Genomic DNA, 24,924 nt, shown 5'->3' on the forward strand with positions numbered 1-24,924 from the left:
CTCCCTCCCTTCCTCCCTCCCTCCCTCCCTCCCTTCCTCCCTTCCTCCCTTCCTTCCTTCCTTCCTTCCTTCCTTCCTTTTTTAGGTGGGCCAAAACAAATTCTTTTAAGGAAAGGGGAAGGCAATGATCTTAATTAGACAGGTTCTTGTTCTAAATTTAGTTATTGCATTTATTCTATGACCCCCACTTATGTTTTTGATCTTTTATACAAATTTCTTAAAGGGAAAAAATCTTGAAAGAATTCATGTTGTTTTTGGTTGAATTAAAATGGAGGTTTTAAATTTGCTTCCACATAAGCAAATATAAATACAAAATAGATACAAAGAAGAGAGGAGGGGCTAGCAAGTGGCAGTGGGAGATTAAGAAACCATATAGTCCTTTCTTTAAAGAAAGGAGAAAACTACTATAGTGTAAATTGCATGTTTACCTGTCACAATCACCAGATATTACTTTAGTAAGGTGTTTTTGAATACTGTGTATTGAAAGGAATTCAATAGGGGAAAACACAGAAGAGGGGCTTAGAGAATGTGTCAAAATTATCCAAATCAGTTTCTAAAGGTGAAGTGATGTGCTTAGGCAACTTTTTTTTCTGCTTTCTTTCATGGAAAGACAACTCATTCTTGTAATAGAATCTTAATAAATGACTAAACAGTGAATATACACACTTGAAACAAGATTTGTTATTTATGTTGTTATTTTTCTTACACAAGCAGTAGTCGTGGCCGAGTGGTTAAGGCGATGGACTAGAAATCCATTGGGGTTTCCCCGCGCAGGTTCGAATCCTGCCGACTACGAAGGAGTTTTAATAGAAATCTCTTTCACCTTAAAGAAGCCAGAAATAGTTAAAAAGTTTTTAGTTGCTGTAGCAAAGCGGTTGTTTCTTCTCACAGATATTTAACCTTCTGGGAGAAAGCCTGAGGAAACTGCATAATGGATCTGCTTACTCCACAGAACTCTCTGAAGATCATAGAAGGAACAGTCTGGGAAAGGGGCCAGATGCTATAAGTTCTATGAAGGATTAAAATACGTGCCCTTAGTTAATCACTCTTTTCTTCAAGTCCTAACAGTACTTTGCACGTATCTAAAGAAAGAATATGTTTCTGTTAAATTTTATTCGACAAGCATTTCTGTTCTTGGACAGACCAAGGACAGCTGACTCCTCCTTCTTTGAAAAGTTTTTTCCGAGAACGTGAAATATGTAACTATGGGAAAATATTCAAAATTAAAATAAAAAATAAAAGTTCTTTCCGCTCCAGGTCTTGCGTCTCCACCCCTCAACTGGAAATTGAGCACTTACTAAACTTCCTACTTTCTTAGTTTCTTGTTGCTGTGGAACCTACAGCAGAAATGAGTAGACAGTATACCTCCAGAATACATCTGAGCAAAATATCCAGGGGATTTAAATGCCACAAGCTGTGGGGAGGGGGGAGAATTCAAAGTAGTATTTTCCCCTAAAGACCGCATGACATAAATGGACTTCACCAAGATTGGTGACTCCCCCATTCGACCAAGAAAAGCCAAACCAACAAGACCTCTATAAGACAACCTCATCTAGAGTCAGGACATGAGGAAGGCAAAGAGACACATTTATTTTTTTCCAGTAGCAATCTTGTATAAAATCATCCTTTCTTGTTTGTTCATTAGTAGTTCTGAGGTGTAAGCTCTAGCTTCTAGTTATTTGTGCTCTCCTCAATCTTGCTTCTCTCAAAGAGAAAGGGGCAGGTCAAAAAAATCCCGAGTGCTAGTCTGCCACCAGGGCCTGCTAGGGAGAGATCTTCTTTGCTAGTTCCCTTCCTCCTAGAACTGTCTAGCGACCTCTAGGCTTATCCTGGCTACCAGGACACACAAGGTGATTACAACCAAGAAGGCAGATTCAGAGTCTTCCAGAAGACTTCAGTTGCAATTCAGATTTTGAAAGCCTTGGGAAACTAGGGATGAAACAGGATGAAAAAGACTCATAAAATATATCTCCAAACAATCTCCTTGGCCATCAAATCAGTAGTAAGGGACTATCTTACAGATTCTGTGAAATAGAAAATGTCCTCATTGTCAACCTCAAATTTTTCTTATTCTGAAGAAGGATTTAGTCATACTCAGCAAAACACAGGGAATGAAGCTTCATATAAATGAAACAGGGTTTAAAAAAATCAAGAAATGAGCTTGGCTTCCTTGTAGTTCCTTAAACAGGACCCTCCTTTTTACTCCATGCTTTTTCATTGGCTTCTTCTCAATGACTGTCACTCCTGCCTGGTATGTTCTCCCTCCTTACCTGCACCTCCTAGATTCACTGGCTTCTTTTAAGACTCAGCTCAAATCCTAGTTCTCCTTGAGTTCTTTTGCACTCTTTCACACCCTATTGAATTTTACATGTCATCTACTGTGCATATATTTTGTATGTATGTGTTTTTATTTGTATATTGCCTCCTTTATTAGAATGTGAACACCTTGATGACAGGGACTATAATATACATTTGCCTTTCTTTGTTTCACCAATACTTAGCACAGTGCCAGGCACATAGTAAGCTTTTAATAAATGCTTATTGCCTGACCAACTGAAGACAAAGGAAGAAAGGGAATCAGGAAGAGGAAAAATGGGGCAGATGAAGAAAAAGTAGAAAAGAATGGTGTAAGTAAAGAAGGGGGTAAGATAAAGGAAAAGTGAAGGAGAAAGAAAGGATAAATCAATGAATGAAAAACACTTATTTAGAAAACTTTGTGTCAAGTACTGAGTTAAGTGCTAGAGAAAAAAAAGGAAAGCTAAATGATCGGTGTTCACCCCCAAGGATTTTACAACACACTTAGAAAGGTCCTGTGTGGCAGGACAATACTTTTTTTTTTTAAACCCTTACCAATTCTGTCAGTAAGGGCTAGGCAATGGGGGGGAGGGGTAGTCAAGTGACTTGCCCAGGGTCACTCAGCTAGGAAGTGTCTGGGGTCATATTTGAACCTAGGACCTCCTGCCTCTAAGGCCTTGTTCTCAATGCACTGAGCCACCCAGCTGCCACCCAGCTAGTACTATTTTACTTTGTGAAGTCACAAAGGATGATGAGGAGAGCTATAGGGAAGATGACTGACACATCCTTTTCAATAACATTGTCAGAATTTTGCTGGGCCCACAATACAGAAGTGGGTGAATCAAATTCATAAACTTTGACGGGAGTTGGAGATTTTGAAATAAGTGCTACATGTTCTGGTAATCAACTTTTGTGCCAGCACGTGAGAACTCTTGCCATTGAGCCAATAATAGGGAGATGTCTATCAAACTAATTTCCTTGAAAAAACTAGGTTTCCCTTCCCCCTTCATGACATTCCAGTAAAGGAAAGGGCAAATAATGCATATAATTTTATAGCAACATGAAATAAAATAAGGGAACGTGACCGGATGACCTTGATACTAGTCCCTATTGTGCCACTAATTAGCTGTTTCTTTCATCTGTAAAAGCGGAGAGCAATACTAGAAGACCTCCCTTTCAGTGCTGAAGTTCAATAGAGTTTCCTGACGTTTAGGCTCTGATTCGAAGCAGCTTTGGTGCAAATAAGTTGTAGGTTGAGATAAATGCTAAAGTAACCTATTACGACAGGAAATGCCTTGTAGTGTAAAACTGAGTCTCTAGCAATTAGAGGAATAGCAGCACGCCCTAAGATTCTACGGTGTAAAATACAGACGAGATACCTATTCATGTGTTCACAACTCCAATTTCAGACTCCTCGGGAGGAACTTTTCTGAAAAAAACATCTGAAACTGTGGTTCTGCGGGTGGACAGGAAATATTAAGGAAAAAAAATTTCCCATGAGGCGTCTCTTCCGAGGGGCGGATACTTAACTACTTTCCTGCACTAGATACTGGTTATTAGAACCAAAAAGGGTGGGGAAAAATTATTGCCGCCCAGCGTACGTGGTTTTCAAACAGGTCGGATCCCCGGCTATATAAGTGACCTCAAAATCACCTATTTCCACAGATTCGTCTTTTAAGCTTTTTCCATCATGTCTGGAAGAGGCAAAGGTGGTAAAGGATTGGGCAAAGGGGGTGCTAAGCGCCACCGCAAAGTGCTCCGGGATAACATCCAGGGCATCACCAAACCTGCCATCCGCCGTCTGGCTCGGCGCGGCGGCGTTAAGCGTATCTCGGGTCTCATCTACGAAGAGACCCGCGGTGTGCTGAAGGTTTTCCTGGAGAACGTGATCCGGGACGCCGTCACCTACACGGAGCACGCCAAGAGGAAGACTGTTACTGCCATGGATGTTGTCTACGCGCTCAAGCGCCAGGGCAGAACCCTCTACGGATTCGGCGGCTAAATTTCTTTATCCCTCACAAAACAAAGGTCCTTTTCAGGGCCACACACTTTCCTTTAAAGACTGTGACATGTTGCACTTGGCGTGCAGGTTACCTAAGTGATACTGTAGGTAGGATTTTATGTTGAAAAGGAACACAAAAGCATTGGCGTTTAATGATCATTGCAAAGTCTACTAGGTAGCTCTGTTGTGGCTTAGTTTTTTTAGCTTTTAACTTCTACAAAATATAAACATTTATTAAGTTGCTGGCACCAGATTTGTGTGACTACGAGCTTGCTTTCATTGCGTTATGTAGCAGCACCGCAATACAGTCTTGGTGGAAAAACAAAGCGTTCTGCGGAGGAAAGGATACTGCAAGGGCCAATTAGCTGCAGAACAGGGAAGAACTATGGCCTCCACCCAATCAGGAGGGAACAGCGAATGAATGCAGGCAGCTACTTAAGTTAGTGCTCTGCTTTCGATTTCCAAAAATCGTTGCCGAATGGCAATTTGTCCCAGTGAGGGAAAACCAGAGGATCCATCAATAAATTCGAATTTTATGAAGACGGGTCAGTCACTACATTGACCCTCGGGCCCGTCTAGTTCAGCTAGAAAACAGGACGACTGAAGCTTTAAGAATCGCTACATTTACGGCCTTGAAGAATCATGGAACGGTGCCTTGGAAAGATCTCCCGGATTGGGAATAGTGGAAGGATTTCACGAGCTGACGTATCACACAGTCCTGGAGAATAGAGAGATCGTATTTTACACATCTTTTGAATGTTGCTCAGGCTCCTGACAATAAATGTGAGATCGAAGAAAGAGTTAAATCGTTAATATACACTATCCCTCCCTCCTTCCCTTCCCTGCATTGTGCCTTTTCCGTTTCTGTTTCCCAGATCCCGCACTTCTATTCCCCAAGAAAACAGATATTTTCATACTTGGTTGCTGGTGGGCTGCGGTTGGGGATGTTTGGCCTGAAGACGAAAAATTGAGTTTGGGATGGTGGTATGAGTACAGCCTAGCCTCGTTTCCTTTTACTTTACTGACAGGTCAGGGGAATTATTGACATTCAAGGCTTAAAGAATAATATGAGCAGATAAATAAATGCATGGAGGGCTGAGGATGATTTGCCTTGAATTGCCAGGCCGAGGAGCTGCAATTTTCCTCAACAGACAACCAACTGTTTCTAAACATCTTTGAGCAAAGGACTTACAAGAAAGATCCATGTGTAAAAAATAATCTGGAATTTTACCGAATTGATTGGAGGAACTAGAGAACTGAAATGGGAAGAAATAATATGATCTGCCTAGGGTAACCGAAAAGGGAATAGCAGAAAGAGGATAATATAAATAAACATAGAACTTTATAAATATTATATCATTTTTCTTCAGAACAACCCTGGAAGGCAGGTGTTATCTTTATTTTACAAAGGAGAAAACTGACCCTGAAAGAGATTAAGTGAGTTACCCAGCCAATAAGGGTCGTCACATGGCTAATGTGTCTGAGTCTGGATTATGAACTCATGTCTTCCTCTCTCCCAGTGCTCTATCCACTGGACCACCTCCCTGCTTTCTAGATGTGGAAGTCCCTTGCTTCTGGAGTTTTGGGGAAGAGGGGGGTCCTGACTGGATAATGAGAAATGAAAGAGAAGAGTCAAAAATAGCTTTAAGGTTGTGCATATGAGTCTGAGAAAATGATAATACCATAGATAGAAACAGTCAAATCTGAAACCGTTTACCCATACTCTCATTTTCCCTAGTACCCACATTCAGTATGAAAAAAATATTTAAAAATGCTCACAGGACAATAGATAAAGCAGAATAAGGCTTTAGAGTTAATCTTGTCTAACCCACTTACTTTTCTGATGTGGAAACTGTGGCCCAGCTAGTAAGTTGTAAAAGGTCACAGGTTGATCCAGCTTCCATTCAGAGAGAGCAATTGTTTGATTTTTGTGTTTGTGATTTTAATTCCTAATGTAGTATTTTGTATTCAGTAAGCACTTCATACTCGTGAAACTGAACCTGTCCTGAGACTCCAAATATAGCACTCTTTTTAGGATACTCTGAAGAATAGAGGGTTTTTTTTGGAGGGAATTTTGTATAAGAACATTTGTACTTGGGCATGATGTTTGAAGTGGTCAGTGAAGGGGTCAGAAAGAGAGGATCCAGGGGATATAACTTAGTATAGAGATTAGAATCAGAACTAGAGAGGATTTTGTGTGTGTGTGTGTGTGTGTGTGTGTGTGTGTGTGTGTGTGTGTGTGTGTAGAGTGATGTGTATATAATAGGTGAGAGTAAAAGTTGTTTTGGAATGATTTTTATTACCAAGGGATTATGTAGAGAGAAGAGAATCATTTGCGATTTTTCATTCACTCTTTACCCTCACATAATTATCATCAGCTGTTAAATCTTGGGGGATATATCGTCTTTCTATAATCTATCATCAGTCCCTCAATCATAATTCAAGTCCTCTGACCTAGATTATTCCCCGACAAATTTATCTTCCTATATCTAATCCGGTCCCTCTTGAATCCTTCTTCCACAGCTGCCTAGCCCTAGTTGATATTCTTAAAAAACATAGATTTGACCATTTTACCTCCTTACTCAAACATCTTCAATAACTCACCTGGCATCCACTTACAATCACTCCCATATGACTTTCTTAGTTATATTTCCTGTTAGTTTCTTTCTTATAATCTAGTTCATGTACGACATTCCATCTTCTACCTCTCAGCCTCCACTTTTCTCTCTAGTGCCCTCCAGATCTGATTCTTGTTAGAACTGTTGGGGCAACTAGATAACACAATGGATAAAGTATCTGGCCTAGAGTTGGGAGGATCTTTGTTCAAATCTAATGTCAGACAAAAAGATGATAAAGATAGTTGGGGGTGGGGGGTGTAAGAGGGAAAAATTTAGGTATTTATAAATATATATATTAAAAATATGTGGCCGCCAGGAACCAACAATTTAGGTTGATTCCTTAATTAAATCAGACCCAATATTTATGGGGGGGGGGGTGGCTCAGTGGATTGAAAGCCAGGCCTAGAAACCAGGAAGTCAAAAATGGCCTCAGACACTTCCTATTTGTATAACCTTGGGCAAGTCATTTAACTCTATTTACTATTTATAATCCTTACTGCTCTTCTATCTTAGAATGAAAATTAAAACATAAAGTAAGGATTTTTAAAAAATACTTTGTATTTACTTAAAGTTAACCTCCTTAAGAAGAAAGACTGTTTCTCTGTTGGCTTTGTATTATCAATGCTCTAGCACAGTACTTGCAAATAATAGGAACTTAATAAATGTTCAATGAATTTAAGCTGAATAGGTCTGAGATAAGAGCCATTAGATTCGTCTAGAGGTTGCTCTGGGGCCAAGGGTTACTTCCACAATCAACAATCAACAGTTTGCTATTATATAATGGATCTCATGGAATCAGGTAAAGCGACTATTTTCATGTGGCTTTCAGGGAGGCAAGAATAGATCTCTAGTGTCTCCTTTTCACACCTTTCTTCAAGGGAGAATTTCTGCCATCTCTGCCAATGACAGGAGAGTCCTATACCAATGGGCTTTGGAGCTCAGGTCACAATCATAACACTGAGGTAGGCAACATAGCTGTTAGAAACATATATTTGTGATATCCCTTGGAGTTCACTTAACCCCAACCCCCTTATTTTATAGGTAAGGTTAAAAATTCCAAGAGCCTGGGTTCTAGGTAAGAAAAATCATTTTATTGATTAGGCTAGCAAGAACCAATAAATTAATTGGTCAGAAAACCAAATTCATTTAGCATCTTAAGTCATTAAATATAATTTTGGAAACATTATTATATGGTCCTCTTAGGCAATTTCTAATTGATGAATACCTAATGAGAAGGTGAGCTAATATTTTCCAGTCCCTTGCTGATCCCTCATGAAGATGGAGGAAAATCACATGCCTGATAATAGGATTCCAATATCCCTACTGATCTAGGTGAAGTAATCAGGTTATGGGGGCAACTACGTAGTATAGATTTGACTAATGTGAAATGTTCTTACCCTCTCCTTTCTTTTTCTCCCTTGTTTTATTCTCTGTAAAATGCTCATTCTGGTCATAAAATCTTACTTCTGACATTATTGGTTCTGGCTGAACTCAAAATTTTGTCAATATTTTGTCAAAATTTTGTGAATAATGTCACCCCACCCAACTTAGAATTAAGTGGGGATGGGGAGATCTGTGACCCGCATGTGATATAAGTGACAAATCAGAAACAAGTGACTGCCCTCTGGGAAGTCCAAAACAGGGTTGAAGCTGCCATTTGTCCATGTGAAACTGGAGGTGTATGCAGGAAGTGACAAAAACTGCTATCTTTTAAATATGATGGTAACTTCCTGTGGGGGGATTTTTGGTGCTTTGAACTTGGTGTTGAAGGAGCTCAGTGAGACTTCAGACTGCTTCCCTTTGAATTGTCATGTGGGTAAATTCTTTTCTGGAGGCTCTAGCCTCAAGGAGGCCTGTCTTCTTAGAGGAGGCCTTGTGGCCCAGAAGCCTTGTTTAATTAACCTCTGTGCCCCCTCTGCTGGGGTCTCTGAAGCCTCCCTGGTCCAGGCCTCTGGTCTGGGCCAGAGTTTTTCTCATTTTCCCTACTGTCAACCTTCTTAATTGTAAATAAACAACCATAACAGTCATCCTGACTTGGGCCTCTTATTTGGAATTGAGTAATCATACCTGGTGACCAAACTTTAATATCTAGTCCAACCATATTCTTCCCATTTTCCCTTTTACAAGAATCAGAATTCATACCCACACTTAGGCAAAACAAAAGTAAATTTTCTAAAAGTGGTGATCATAAATAAGGAGAGAGAGTTTCAAGGTAAACAATGTTTGCTCAAGAGCCCTAGAGCAGCAAACAAATCATCCCCTCCATGGCTCTACTGCCTTTGAATTGAGGAAAGGAGATCTTTAACATCCAGGTGGATGTCTCACCTGTATATTTTACAACTAGACTGAGGAACTCAAAATATAAAGGGGGAGAATACTTACTTTATACTTCTCTTGAATAAAGTTGGATATTGTCCAAACACAACAGATACCTCAGGTTTAAAGCATTGTGCTGATACAAAAAAAGTTTTAATGTGTAACATATCATCAAACAAGCCTACTTTGTTAACTGTATCTCTCCCTGTTCTGTACTTCATGCCCGAGAATATGTTCTAGGAACATTGTGGAAGTAGTCTCTTGCCAGCTTTAAGTCACCTAATAGATGAGGTTTCAGAGTTTATCCCCATTATGATTCTTTCATGCTTCTTATAGGTGCAGTGAATGAAAACATCAGCCTTGTTGGTTTTATACACTACATATTCCTGTTTGACAAGTCCCTAAGGACATTCTGGGCCCACTGAGGGAAAAACAGCCAGAAAAGACACATTTGTAGATCTGCCTCAAGACTCTGGCAAGAACCAGTCTGACCTTGCATGTCTACAAATCACAGTCTAAAAAACACCTGTCTTTCTTAATGGGCTCAGAACATCCTGCCTGACCAGCTAACTTACTAGCACAAACCTTGAGCTCTATCTCTGGGACAAGTGGCCTTCATGCATATCAACTATGCCTTAGTTTTTCTGTATTTCTAAAGAAAGCCTTATGCCAGTGGTGACAGACCAAAAGAAGCTTTGAAGATTACCATTGGGTGAAGAGTACTCCTAACTGCACCTGTGCACTCTAATTGTCACAAAGGGTGCTCTTGATATAATCATTTTCCTTTGATCATAAAGTATAGGAACTATATAAATATTGGACCTATATGCTCAATAAAATGGAATCCACGATCCATTCACGGCCCCCCTCTACCATGTCAATTTTTCATCCACGTGAGATTTCTCCTTCTCCCTTTTCCTCTGAGCTGGTCCCTGGAGAGAACCAGCTCTTATCCCCCACTGACAACTTTGGTTCATTCTTTCCCTCTCTCCTGACCCTCTCTTTCCATCACAGTCTTTCTGCTCGTGCTTTTCTCTTTTCAGGGTGGTATTCTGTCTGCTTTCTGAAGTTTGCCTTGCACTCAAGGGTGTTATTTTTCTCAAGACTCTCATTGCCACAGATCTGGGGATAGATCTTCCATTGCCGCTCTTCCCTTTATGGGCTAGGAATTGATTTAATGAATCCTGACAAATGTGAAAGGGGGTTCCAACTGCTTGCAGTAGGAGTGATATTGTCTCAGTGTTACCCAAGGGTTCCCTCAAGAGATTGGTAAGAGTCTCAGCTAAATGCTACTTGGGTTCCTTCCTCCCAGAGTTGTAGCTGGACATATTTTTCACTTGAAACAAGAACATTTGGTAATGGAGCAGTGGTAGGTAGTATGGGTAAAGTCATGCTAGGAAATGGGTCAGTCAAACTTTTACACATACATAGATTTGAGGAGGTTGGTCCAAGGGATTAGACTATAGTCATTATAATGACTAAAAGATGGTAGCTGTACCTCATATTGCAGCAGGCTGGTAGAGAAATGAGAGGCTCAGAAATTACGGGTTCCCAATACACAGAAGTTAAGGGTTAAAAAAAAAAAAGACAAGAGGGAGTTAGATGAAAGGAAATAGCTGCCAAGGACCAGTCAGAGAATGAGATGAGAAATCAGTAAAGAGGTGCTTTAAGAGGTGCAAGCTCTGGGAAAGATAATATGGGTGAAGTCAAATTCATCTTGAATTCATGCATTCTGAGATGTAAGGGGACAGTACACAATAGCTTCATCTCTAAAAGGGAGATGATTGATTAATGACTGTGACTCTGTTCTTTGGCTCCCTAACACTCACCTAAATGGATTATGGGATTATATGGGGTATTCAGAGAATGGTATGAGGGCTTGTTTAGACCTTTTCAGGACTGCTTTCCTCCTTGGTGACCACTTGCCATCTAACTCTCACCTATGGTTCCAAGAATCTGTAGCAGGTTCACCAGCCACACGTTAGCAAACTATGTCAGCGGGCTTGCTAGACCAGGTAACTGATAGCCTATGGATGTGTCTGCCCAAGGTGTGTAAATTCTTCCTCTGGTGGTAAGTCTGGATGAGAACAGTTTGTTTCAATGGCTGCAGCTGCAAGAGCTGTAGAATACTTAAAACTTCGTTAGACACCAAAGGAGCCAAGGTCATCCACTTCATCCTAGGTCATCACTAGTCATTTTGGCTTTTATCTTGCCACTGGACTTTGATGGCTGAGAGAGAAAGTAAGGCCAATGACTTTACACAATTTGCCCCACTTAAAACCCAATTTAGGAACAAGGAAAAAGATATCATCTAGTGACGTACTTTTGGTTCTCTTAAAGTATGAACATCAACCGACCAAATGGATAATAGGATAAAATGTTGAGAATCAGAAGGGTCTTCAGAAGTCAGCTAGTCCAATGCACTCATTTTACTGATGCTATTCTTCATCTTTTGTTTTTGAAGAGGACTGATGACACTATGAGTGTGATATCTTGACTTGCTTGTGAGCTGGTTTGAAGTGAAGCCCACAAGTATATTGATTTAATGTAAGTCTAGCAGTTATAAGTTATGGATCAAGGAAGTTTTCAGGTCTCTTTCCAAGAAGCAGCTACCTGGTCTGAGGGACTGGGATGTAAGGTGAGTGAGGGATGCTGCAAGTAGCAAGCTCAAATGAGCTAGGTGATCAGCCATGAGATTAGCTGCCTTTTCTCTCTCCAACCCACTTTCACCATCTAATAAATAATTATAAAATAATATTCAATCTCCAGAGAAGTTTAGTCCTAAAAGAACCTTACTTTTATTTACCTGTAAACAGAGAACCAGCTTGGGTAAGGCCGTCTCCAGGGGATGTCTATATGGCCCTTGTTTCTCCTTTTCAGTTAGAGGTGACTTAGCTTCCAAAGGGTAGGCTAAATGAAGGAGATACTGAGTAGGGTGGTTTTGCTAACTTAATAGAGGCAGTTGGTGCCCATCAACATTCCTTAATTGCCAGAGAGGGATGTGACCATCTGTGGAGATCTATCTATCATCTCCACATAATCTTATAAGGATCTTTAGTTGATAAGAAGTAACTGGACATGGGAGACGATCTTGACTGTTAACTCATAGCTGCTTCTCCGAAGTGCCATTGAGTCACAAGTTTATTATATATGAAAATTCAAACTCCCTTTCACCCAAAAGCACAAGGAAAGTTTCCCACAGCTGCGCAGAGCTGCATTTTTAACACAGACAATACAACAGGCTTAGAAGCTTCAAGGTGAAGATAAGAACCAGGTTGGACCTTCAGCTGCGTGATTATCAGCAAGTTAAGTATGAGAATACTTTTCTCTGGGGCAAAATGACCCTGCTAAACTAAGGTTTCCGACTTGGGTTGCCAAGTGGCTGCATTTCTGACCAAAGGGGAAGAATGTTAATCTCTTGACTACTGGTTTGCTAAGAGCTTAAAGCTTTTCAATAAGGAAAGGTGTGGATCAGAAAAGGAGTCAAAAGAGGAGTCTCAGATTTTTATCTATTCTCTTATTGGCTTCCCATCCACATCTGAAGAACATCCCATCTACCTTTGCTAGGAGAGGTTCAAATGATGTATTATCCGGCCAATCAGAAGGGAGAAACACCTAGGTTTAAAAGACCCTGTCAGACTTCACTCTGGGTCTTTGGTCACTGAGAATAAGAGAAACCATATTCCCTATTTCTTGATTACTCTTAACCCAAGCAATAAATTGAGCAAACTCAAGTCCCTGGCTTTTGCTGAGGTTTCAGTGTGACCTATTTTAGTAACAATTTACAATTCACTGTTACTAAAATGATATCTTTTCCTAGAGAAAATTGTGCCTTTGTTGCATTTTATTCGCCACATCATCTATCACAAATATTAAGACAGAGTGGTCACTTCTCTTGTTTTCACTATTTCTGTTTTAATGATAAATTCCTCCTTGTTGGTTAGAATTTGATTAAGAAAGGAAGTTTTCTTCATTGATTCCTTTGCAATGAAATAATCAAATATTAGGATATCAGGATATGTGTTAAATTTTAAAATGTTTATGAATTCTAATAATAGAATAGAATGTTCAAACAGTTCCAGAAGACCATTGATGAAGTATGCTACATACTTCCTGAAGAAAAGATGATGGCTTCAGGGTGCAGAATGAAACTTTTTTTGAACATTCAAAAAGAAATGAAGTCAGCCTATAACTTTCTATCCCTCAAATCTTTTCTTCTTCAAGCTAAACATCACTTGTAGTTTACAGGAATCAAGTTTTGAGTTTTCTTGAGGTTCATGATACATCATATCTTTTCTTAAAAAAAAAAAAAAAAAAAAAAAAAAAAAAAGAGTATCCCTGAAAAGCACACCAATGGATGAGAATGAAGACATTAGGGATTTTTATATACCTGGCAACATCAGAGGCACATAATAAATATTTAACTGACATACTATGTATGAGAGGTTGTAAAAGATACAAAAGATATAAAAGAAATGTGATTATTACTTCCAGCTAACTCAGAATTTGACTTTGTCTGCCAGGTTCGAGGTTTTGTTGTCCTTGCACCCTGTCTCCCATTTTAATTCAGAATTCAATTAAAACCACATTAATAAATGATATTTTAAAACACACAATACAGGAACAAATAAACATGGCAGACAACTTCTCTTCTGCAATCAGGAATTGAAAGAAATGACTTCTAGGGTAGTCAATTCAACAGAAGACTTGGGACCTTTTTCTGAGGCGTAGCTAATATTATATTTTTACAACACAAATCAAATCAAAGCAGTGCAAAGAACCAGGTAGAGAAGAATCAAGGGTGAGGCCTCCTTGGACTAGCTGTAGCCATAAAACAGTCATAGGAGCAGAAGGTATCCTCCTTTAAATCCTCAGGTTGAGGATGTAAGGGAGAAGCCATTATTCCTCTTGGAAAAGGCTTTTTGCCTTAGGAATATATTCATCACCTTTTAGTTGCCCCCTCCCTGGGCTGTGACATTATAGCAATATAACTGGCTACTACAGCTTGGTATTCTGTTTGTTGGAATTTGGGTTCTGGAAGACCTGGGTACAAATCTCAACTAAAATTTACCATTCACATCACCATGCTTCGGAATCTTAAGTTTCCTTCTCTGTAAAAGGGGATTGGGTTATTGTGAGGACGAAATAAGATGTCAAAGGCTTTGCGAACTTTAGAGGGCGATAAACGTCCTGATACCTCTTTCGTCTCTGGTTATAAAAGCTCAAAAGTAGATGGGACCTTCACCAACACATAGTCCTCTCTCATTTGCATCTGAGGTAATTTAGGCAGTTGGTAATGGATAATACTAATACATGGTCTCCAATCATTTTCACTAAGACTGAAGACAATGAATATTTCTATAGTTCAAGAACTTTACTGAAAGATAAAACGTATCCTTTCTACAAAGAAGCCTGCCCTCCCTTCTATGTGTAGTGCTCTTATTAGGGGGGAAAAAAAAAACTCCGGCTAGATCATGTAGCCCCTTCCTGATTGGGCAAACATTTTCTCGTTCTATAGCCGGATTGGCCCAAGAGGGAGTCCCCATTATCATTAGCAGCCTCCCAAACTAGCCCGCAAAGATCCATTTGGCGGGTAAACATGCCAGCAATACAGCTCGTACGCTTTCTGAGATTTTGTATTACGCTGTGCAAATGCAGTTTCTTCCTATCTTGCCCTTATCAGTTATACACAAACCCGCAACATCCGATTTAAGGGAGGGCTGTTTGATTTCAGCGTTACCATAGTAACCAAAAACTGGTGGCACAATTTGTTACAGATCTTTTTAAAAAGAAGATGAGGGGCCCTGAAAAGGGCCTTTAAGATTTTGGTTAATGTCTGAATTCAGACTGCTAGTTTAGCCGCCGAATCCGTAGAGGGTTCGGCCCTGGCGCTTGAGAGCGTAGACCACGTCCATGGCAGTGACTGTCTTCCTCTTAGCATGTTCCGTGTAGGTGACGGCGTCCCGGATCACATTCTCCAAGAAGACTTTCAGCACGCCGCGGGTCTCTTCGTAGATGAGCCCCGAGATACGCTTAACGCCGCCGCGCCGAGCCAGGCGGCGGATGGCAGGCTTGGTGATGCCCTGGATGTTATCCCGAAGCACCTTCCTGTGCCGCTTGGCACCGCCTTTGCCAAGCCCTTTGCCTCCCTTTCCTCGTCCAGACATGATAAAAGATAAATATAATAAAACGAGCGAGAAAACTAAAAGCAGAATAGCCGCCTAGGCGGAGCAATGACTTATATGACCCAAGGGCCGACCTGTTTGACGACTGCATGAAGGGGGCGGGGACAAAAAAAAATCTGTTTTCCCCGCCTTTTTTGGTTTTATCAACTAAAAAAAAACCTTCAGCTCCGCCCCCTAGTGACTACACTAACTGGTGAATTTTTTCCTTCAGATTTTCTCTTCGATTCAAGAAAAAGACTTTCAGACAGGTTTCTTGGAAAACTTTGCAAACAAAATTTATAAATAAAACAATGGACAAATCTGTCTGGAATCTTGCTTCTTTTCTGCTTGTAGAAATGAGAACGACACATGACTCATTATTAGATTTCGATGTCACATTATTTGTAATTTCTCTGAGGGCTTCTCATATTTGCTTTTCTCTGCATCAACTTCGACCTGGGCCAGTGCCAGAACTATAGAAACGACGAGAATGAGCTGAATTATAGAATTTTAGGGATGAAACCCAAGTCAGTAGCCTTCACAAGTTAATAATGCAACATGTAGTTGGGGAAACATTAAATCTGCATACAAAGGGCTTGGAGTCAAACCATGCGTCTGAAATTTATTTCTTTATAGGTCCTTGAGTGATTCACTTAAAGTCTTAGAATCTCAGTTTCCTCCTTTGTAACACGAAACTGGACTAGATTGTTTGGATTGTAAAATGAGATTGGACTAGAAGAAAAGGACTGGCTTTTGCTTTTTTTTTTTTTTGGCATCCCTAGCACTTAGTACAGTGCCTGGCATGTGGTAGGAGCTTAATAAATATTTACTAATTAAAAGATGGTCGGTATGGTTCTTTCCAGTTCTAAATCTGTGATCCTAGAATCATACTCCTTCAAAGATGTGTGGAAGAGATGACCTGTGACGATGTCTAGAGACCTTTTGCTAGTTTAATGGTGGATGTCTCTAAGTGGGCTAATGCCATATTTATTGTACATTTACCGTGTTTCCCCCAAAATAAGACGTACTTCGAAAATAAGACATGGCAGCGATTTCGGGGGTTGCCTAATATAAGGCACCCCCCAAATAAGACATACCGTAGTCCCCCATTGCTGGGTCACCCTTTACCTTGCGGGGCTGCTCCTGGTTGGCTTTGTTGATCCGCAGCCGGAGGGAGATTGTAAAGTAGGCGAAGACTGTTTGGCAGCTCCGAATGCTCTGTGCAGCAGCCCATGACGTCTGGGCTGCAACACAGGAAGAAAGTATGTTCTGGTGGCATCTGACTGCACCTGACAGTCTTCATTGCAGAGGCGGAACTTTCAAAACTCGCTGCGGTTTCCCCCTCCGTGGTGTTACACTGATGCACATGCAGCCCAGATGCTGTTTCAGGTGCTGCGCTGTATTTGCCTGCTTTGGAGTGGTAAGTTATTTATAATTTATTTAAACTTTTTGGGGAAATAGGGCTGTCGAAGGGGTCGTTAATTTATCTCTGCCTGCAGTTTAGCTTGACTGGTGACCAGGGCCACCTTATTTCCCTCGCCTGGGGCGTCCCAAACTACCTGAAACCCCTAAATTCCTAATAAAATGTACCTGACCGCTAATAATGTGCTTGCGCCAGCTAGATGCTAGAAGGCATGTAGCTGGCACCTTGCTCGGGTGCATCCAGCCCTTACCTGAGGAGAACCCGTGCATGCGTCAATGGCGATCTGGGATCTGGGAAGTTTCACATAATAGGACATCCCAAATCTGCATGCCTTACGAACAAGGACCAAAACCCTTTAAAGCAGACCCTACCACATCTCCTCACTACCATGACAAGCTCGGGGTGCACCCAGATTGCTGGAGGTAAACAGTGAATCGCTTTCATTCTTCAGGGGGTGTCAGCTGAAGTACTGTATGGTACAAGAAATAAAGTGCTGGTTTATTTTTACCCCTAGAACACTAGCGCAAAAAGAAAGAGCTATTCTGTTGAGTACAAGAAGGATATCGTGGAAGAGTCTTGGGGCAAAAATCTTACTGCTTACTGCAAAGAGAAGATGTTGAATGTGCGATTGGTCCAAAAATGGTGAGCAGATTATGGTAACCTCAATCAACAGGTCGGCAACCATTATTTTCTGAGCTAGAAGAATTGATCTGTGATTGGGTTGTTGACAGGAGAGCAAAGGCTTTGGTGGTGAATAGGGCTCAGATTCAAGAATTTGCTCTTGCAATGGCACCCCAGTTTGAAATAGCCCCCAGTGATTTCATAGCATCACAACACTGGCTGGATAATTTCCTTCAGCGAAGTAAATTGTCTAAGACGATCCACAACACTGTTTAGGCTGGAAGATGCTGAAATTATTAAACGTGCATTTGCATTCAAGTCCTTTATTGATGACACTGACTTCTCTAAATACAATCTTTCCAACATGATTGCTATGGAAGAAACTGCAGTGTTTATGGACCAATCATCTCAAAAAACAATTGAACAGCGGGATGCCTCCTCAGTGTACATTCCCCCCACTATTACCTGTATTTTGGCAATTCTTCTAGATGGCACTAAAATCCCACCTTTAATAATTTCTAAGGGCAAGAAGGATAAGATTGGACGTGTTTCAGGCATTTTTATTCTTGAAACTGATAAAGCCTGGTCCACACAAGCAGTCATAAGAAAATGGATCGATTTAATGCTACTGCTTATGCTCGGAAGCCAAAGAGGTCTGCTAATCTGGGATGCAGCCAGCACATACCGTGCTAAAGACATGAAGAAATTTCTTCATGAAAAAAAAATAGGTCAAATAATGATTCCCGCAGGAATGACAGCCTATCTCCAGACATTTGATATTGCTATAAACAAGCCATTCAAAGACTATTTGTGCTTAAAAGGAGAGAAATCAGCGTGGAAACTTTGTGAAGCCTAAACTGCAAGAGGTTGTGACTTGGGTGAAGAATTCATGGGAGAAAATCACTGACAGTTGCATTGCAAATGCATTACATAGGAGCAGGCTACCTTGATTAAAAGTACTCATTCAAGGACAATGCAATTGCTAGACATGACAGATATGGGCCAATGATTCTGAAAGAAATGGAATCACAACAAATTCAACAGGAAATTCAGGAATTGGATTGTTATGATGATGTCCTAGAAGATGATGATGTAATTGTCATTGAATAAATTTTAGTTTCTGTTCATACCGTTAATATTGGTACCTGATACCGTAGGATTCACAGTTTGGTTATGCTGGTTTGTGATGACAACTACTGTTCTGTACAGTATATACTATAATAAATGTTCATTTTTTTGGTTCAGCAATAAATGTGAATTCTTCTTCATTGCAAAAAAAAAATAAATAAGACATCCCCTGAAAATAAGACATGGGGCATATTTTGGAGCAAAAATTAATATAAGACACGCCTTATTTTCGGGGAAACAGGTACTTTTAAATCTCCAATATTCGTTAAAAAAACAAACAAACAGCCCTTCTTAAAAATAGCATAGAAGAAATGGGCTGTCTGTGGGTCTTCTAAACTATGCCCAGTTTTCTTTCCTGTTTTCTCAGTCTTTCCCCGGAAATGACTCATATATTCACTTTTTTTATTTTGTATTTACTCAGATGTGTATCTGTTGTTCCACTGACCCCAATATAGTATAAATCACTGAGGGCATGCACAGCTTTAGTCACCGTCCTGACTAAAGTAGGCGTAAGGAAGACACCCCAACTCCCTAATATTTGGCTTCTTTTCCATTATCAAGGAACTTCAAAGTAGTTGCAGTTTTTAAGGATTAGCTTTGGCCTCAGCATGTGAACAGGTCGCCCCAAACACTAAAGCTCAACACCGTGCGTTTCACCTCTCCCTCCCCTTCCCAGGCTCACTCAGCTTGTGTGCGCGGGCGTACACACACACACACACACACACACACACGCACGCACGCACGCACCCTCCTTCCCAGCACCTCCACTACCGTAAGTGAGCACGCACGTGCACCTTACATGCTTACATTTTCAATCTCGCACTTTGCATTTTTGGGGATCCTGGACGACTGGCCCGCTATAGAGTTAACTCGAAAGTGAGAGCAGTCTCCTGGAACGAAGTTTGGGAAGGTTTGTTTCATTAGGATGAAAACTAGCATAAATCAACATCAACTATTCCTGATTCTCTAGCGTACTGCAATAACAGTAACCCTAATAGGAACCAATCAAAAGCAGGTTCCTTGTCGTGAGCAGAGTGGCGCAGCGGAAGCGTGCTGGGCCCATAACCCAGAGGTCGATGGATCGAAACCATCCTCTGCTAACTACATTTTGGCTGATTAAAAAAAAGAAAACAAAACCCATTATTTTCGAATGTGTTTTGTTTTGTTTTTTAAAATACTATCAGAATAATAAAAAGAAACTTTAAAAGCATATTCTTCCTCGAAGAGGAAGATTTCACCACGCACGTCTGGGGGGAGTAAGGCTTTTTTTGTGATCATACTCTCAGAAGTAAATGTTTCTACATAAATGCTAAAAAACAGTAAACCCCACTATGCTGTTAAAAAGAAGAGGGTGAAAAGAGATTTAATTGATTTTTTAAAGGTTACTTTGTATCTGCTCTACCTTGTATTTACCTATTTATGGTCTCCCTTATTACAATATAAACTCCTTGAAGGAAAGTACTATTTTCTCACTCTTCTTGGGGACTCAGTTTGAAATATGAACTTCATGTTTGGGGAGTTTTGTTCCTTTTGTAGACTTATCATATAAACATTGCCATATGTAGCTGAAATTACAATAAATATGTTTAGCTGAAATATTTTCTCTTTCCCTTGATTATCTTATCATTTCATCAATATTCAGTTCAGCCTAACTTCCAGGGCTTCTGTGTTGTATTCCCCCTCTCCCCCCCCCACCCCCAACGACATGTGCCTCTCTTGGAGATTTTAATAATCATTTTTTTTTTGCAGAGGCCCCCAAATTACCTCTTAATCTTTCTTATGAATTACAAACACATATCTTCAGCTGCTTGTTGAATGTATAATTTCAAAATCAAGATATTCAAAACAGAACTCACATTCTGTTTCAAGTAAACTAGCTCTTCCTATACACTTTCAATGCTTGCAATCCCCCAACTTCACAAATTCCAGGCTATTGGTTCTTTCCACTTTCAGCTCTTCCTCACCTTCTTCCCCTCATTCTCCCCACCTCTCCCTCCACCAATATCCTATAATTTATCAAACCTTGATGAGTCTATGTCCAAATTATCTTTGCATCCATCCCTTTCTCCACACACTCAAGCATCATTTTTTCTCCCCTGGACTAGAGAATCTCAATTGGTCTCCTTGTTTCCAGCCTCTCTCCTCTTCAATTCATCTTTCCTTTACTTGCCAAAATGACTTTCTTGCATTTTTGTTCTATTTATATCTTTTGCTTTTGCATCACTGTTATTTCCATATGTATCCCTCCCCCTTCTCCCTACACAAAGAGTCCTCCCCTGAAACAAAGAGTAAAAGAGAAAAACTGTTCAGCAAAACTAACCAACAGATCAAAAGTCTGACCTGTTGATTGTTTGTTCTCCATGCATTATTGTAGTTCTTGAGTATATTGTTTTTCTGCTTCTCCTTATTTCACTTTGTATCAGTTCTTATAAGTATCCCTGTATATTTCTCTGCACTGATTTTATTCACCATTTCTTACAGAACAATAATATTCCATTACATTCATGTGCTACAATTTGTTAAGCAATTCTTAACGAATAGACATTCTTCCTATTCACTGCTATAACAAAAACACAAAAAGTTATGAATATTTTGGTTTTCTTTTTCTCTATGATTTTGACCCCCTTTCGGATATATGGTTAGCAATGAGTTCTCTGATCAAAATGTATGGATATGTTACTCATTTTTTACTATAATTCCAAATCTCTGTCCAGATAGACTCATACAGCTCCATTAACAGTATATTAGTGAGCCTGGCTTTTTATAATCCTTCCAACATTGACTATTACCCTGTTTCATCAGCATTGTCAATTGATTGTGTCTGAACTGAAACCCAAGTTGTTTTGATTGTCCTCCTTATGATTAACAACCTGGGGCTATCTTTTGTACCGTTGTCGATTCTTTTGAGGCCTGTTTGCTAACATACTTTTTCTCCTTATTCGTTGGGAAATGGCCCTTGGTCTTATATATTTGTGTCTTTCTATATTTGCCTGTAAGTGTCTTTTTATATTTGTGTTAGTTTCTTGTATATCTCAAAATAATCTGCTTTTGACACAGATTCTACTATATCACTTCTCTGTACAAAATCCTTTGGCTCTTTATTGCCTAATGGAGTGGTTCTTGACTTGGCATCCACAGAAGGGGTTCTTGGATAGATTTTAGGTGAAGCCTGTGGACTTAGAGGGGGGAAATTACAACTTTATTTTCAGTAATATCTGAGAGAAATTGAGCATTTCCTTCCATTATGAATTTAAACACATTATTCTGATTAGTTGTCCTTCTACAAGAACTACATTGCACATGACACATTAAAAGATCAAAACCCCTAATCAAAGAATAAAATATAGCTGTCTGAGCTTGTTGTATAAGGCCCTCCACAATCTAGCTTTTTACCTGACTTGCCAGTTTTATTTCTTATTAATCCCTTTTTGGGTGAGCTTTATTAGTGTAAATGGTGTCAAAATACTTAGGTCCAAAATGAAGTAAGAGGTTACCTTGTCAAGCCAAGAACTACAGGAATCGGTTGCAACAGTAGTGGAGCAATAGTGACATGGGAAGGGAGAGGTTCCTGGATCAAACAGGAGTTTCAGGACCAAGAAAGGGAATATTTGAATAAAAGAGAACTAGAACCAATTGAAATGTTCTTCGATCAAGGGTGATTGAGAATCATGGAGTAGCAAGTCTGAATCAGAATTTGGAGGGACAGATAAAGATTTTACCTTTTATAGATATTGTGAGCTATGCAGATTGTGAAAGTCCAAGAACAGATGTCAACTCTCTGTCCACCTAGAGTACTTTGAGGAGTCTCCAGCCCAGAAAATATTCTCGGTTTAAAGGACTGTATCCTTCCTTGTAGAAATGGATTTAATAGAAGGAAAAGAGGTTTAACTTTCTTGCAGCCCTAAGGGTCTTCTTCTAGGTGGGGGTGGGGGAAGAGTCAATAAACAGGTCTCATTTTTCCAGTTCTTCCAGGGAATAATAAACTCAGCCTTTTAAAATTCGACTTCGTAGTCGGCAGGATTCGAACCTGCGCGGGGAAACCCCAATGGATTTCAAGTCCATCGCCTTAACCACTCGGCCACGACTACTAGATAGTCAGATTCTTTATTAGGGCTTTGAAATAATCTGAGGTGAAAAGTTCATTTTATTATCTTAAAAATAATTCTCATTTTTTAATATTTTAAAAAACTTACGAAGAAAACAAAGCCCATTCAAATACTTTCCAATTCTAGTATCTCTTCAGTTTACTTTTATTCGTTTGAATAAAAAAATTATTTCTTATTCATAAGTTTTAAGTTAATTGAGGGTAAAGATCAAAGTATTTTGAAATTTGTTTTATTTATAAATACATATAATAAATATATTAATATTATTTACAAAAGATGTACCTAAAAATCCATACAGGGATGAAAAATTGCCTTTTGGTCAGAATGTTATAGGAATTTGAATGACCCGTTCATATGACAGGCATAGCAGCTGGACCATTTTAGACCCACAGCTGACCAGGAGAAAAAGGGGGCAGCATTTATTAAATTATATCCTTACACAATTATTACATAGGTAACTATACAATTATTAAGCACAATTGTTTAATTTAACACAGTGTTTATGTTATTTCTAATATGCTCCCTGATGTAAAGATTTATCTTTTCAATAAAAATCTTTTCCTGCTACTATTGTATGGTTGTAAATTTAGGAACATCAAATCTCTAAGGAATCAAAGTTGTAGATATGATTCTTTTCCATTTTTGTTTATAGATCTTGAAAAAAAAAAATCCTTGTGAAGATATTGGGGGAGGGGGAAAGGGTTGGAGAAAAAGCCTTCCTGTAAGTCTTTTTTTTTTTTGTGCGTGGTAATTTAAAATTTTGGTTGAATACACTTGTTAATAGTGTCTTTCTTCTATTTCTTTTCTTCATCTCTCTTTTCCTTCCTCTACCCTTCCTCCTTCCTTCCCTTTACCTTTGTTTCCTCCCTTCCTTCTCTCCTTCTTTTTCTCTCTATTTCTCTCTCGTTTTTTTTTTAATGTTTAAGTTCAAAACTGAAAAATAAAAACATAGAGGAAAGCCTCTAGTATCTCCACTGTATTCTCCCTCCAAAACCCCCTCCAGAATCTATTGAAGAAAAGGAAAAAATAATTACAAAAGGTGAGAAGGAATGATTGAATTGCTATCTGTATCAATGGAAAGAATGCTTGTATTCAGGAGATCATAGATCCATAAAACACTGAAGAGTAATCGCTGCAAAGTACAGTAGCTTCCACATAGTAGGTGCTTAATAAATATTTTTGAATTGAACAATAAGTTGATATTTATATCGTAATTTAGGATTCACAAATCGTTCGACTTATATTATTTGATTCTCCCAACAACCCTATTCTATAACTGCTATAAGCCTCTTAATTATTTTACATCATTATTTCATTCCATTTATTGCAAAGAAGACACAAGGAATTTTCCTGGTTTACAAAACATATAAAAAATTTCCACATTTTATCTTGGCCAGAAAAACCATCAAATCTGTCAATAATTTCAAAACAAGACCAAAAAACCCCTCGTTGAATATCAGAATATTTCACTAAATAGGATTATTGGCATATCCTTTTTATGAGTCACTAATGAGACAGCTTATGCAAGCGCAGTTTGCAAGTGGAGTTTCCGTAGTGTAGTGGTTATCACGTTCGCCTAACACGCGAAAGGTCCCCGGTTCGAAACCGGGCGGAAACAGTTTTCTCCCAGTTTTAAAATGTTTGCGAAATACTAGCCGCTGTAATGAGTTTTTTGCTTATTCACTATCACTGTTGTTTTTTTTAAATCCTGAAGAGATCAAAACAATTAAAGAAAAGGAAGCAAAATTCCATTCCTTTTAGTAAAAAAAACTTCCAAGTTTTAAAAACAGTGTGTTCAAGGAATTGACAATATAATTTTTTTTCTTTTTCTTTTTTTAATCTTTCTATTCCCAGTGATTGGCAAGTAGGAAGATAGCCTTTATTAAGGATTTACTAGTAGGAGCTGAGCCAATGTTTGTTAATTGATAGCTAACCAGTCCAGAAAAGCAGGTTATGAACCATGGTTACAAAACACATTTCCTGAGAGTAAAGAGATGAGTTTAAGGTATATAATCAGGCATGTGTTTTTAGTCACAGCCATTGTGAGAATCTGTTTTCCTTCATCATGCATATGTGATACAAGACTTGCTTTTCTTTCAGATTTTTGGGGGGAATAGTGGGTTTGGGGTGTGATGGAGATAAGTTGGGAGGATAGTGGGAATAACAATAGTATTACCAGGAAGGAAGGAAGGAAGGAAGGAAGGAAGGAAGGAAGGAAGGAAGGAAGGAAGGAAGGAAGGAAGGAAGGAAG

The 24,924-nt window shown here is 39.4% G+C and overlaps 2 protein-coding genes, 4 non-coding genes and 1 pseudogene across 6 annotated transcripts in view; 4 read left to right on the forward strand and 3 right to left on the reverse strand.

Annotated features, from left to right (window-relative positions):
* The window catches only part of LOC123244656, a 9,403-nt pseudogene extending 5,100 nt beyond the window's left edge, over window positions 1–4,303 (forward strand).
* Window positions 1–24,924, reverse strand: part of LOC123244240 (histone H2B type 2-E-like) — a 262,719-nt gene that overhangs the window by 72,105 nt on the left and 165,690 nt on the right. The window lies entirely within an intron of this gene.
* TRNAS-AGA lies at window positions 714–795 on the forward strand. Its single transcript has one exon. It is a non-coding gene; the product is annotated as a tRNA-Ser (tRNA).
* The window catches only part of LOC123244239 (histone H3-like centromeric protein cid), a 160,826-nt gene continuing 150,988 nt past the window's right edge, over window positions 15,087–24,924 (reverse strand). Inside the window, exon 2 of the mRNA XM_044672592.1 lies at window positions 15,087–15,399. Within this exon, the coding sequence (XP_044528527.1) occupies window positions 15,087–15,399 (313 nt within the window). The remainder of the gene's footprint in view (window positions 15,400–24,924) is intronic.
* On the forward strand, window positions 19,596–19,667 carry TRNAM-CAU. Its single transcript has one exon. It is a non-coding gene; the product is annotated as a tRNA-Met (tRNA).
* TRNAS-UGA lies at window positions 22,574–22,655 on the reverse strand. The gene has a single exon. It is a non-coding gene; the product is annotated as a tRNA-Ser (tRNA).
* On the forward strand, window positions 24,219–24,291 carry TRNAV-AAC. Its single transcript has one exon. It is a non-coding gene; the product is annotated as a tRNA-Val (tRNA).

The sequence above is a fragment of the Gracilinanus agilis genome, chromosome 4 (assembly GCF_016433145.1).
Source record: "Gracilinanus agilis isolate LMUSP501 chromosome 4, AgileGrace, whole genome shotgun sequence".
Classification (NCBI taxonomy): Eukaryota; Metazoa; Chordata; class Mammalia; order Didelphimorphia; family Didelphidae; genus Gracilinanus; species Gracilinanus agilis.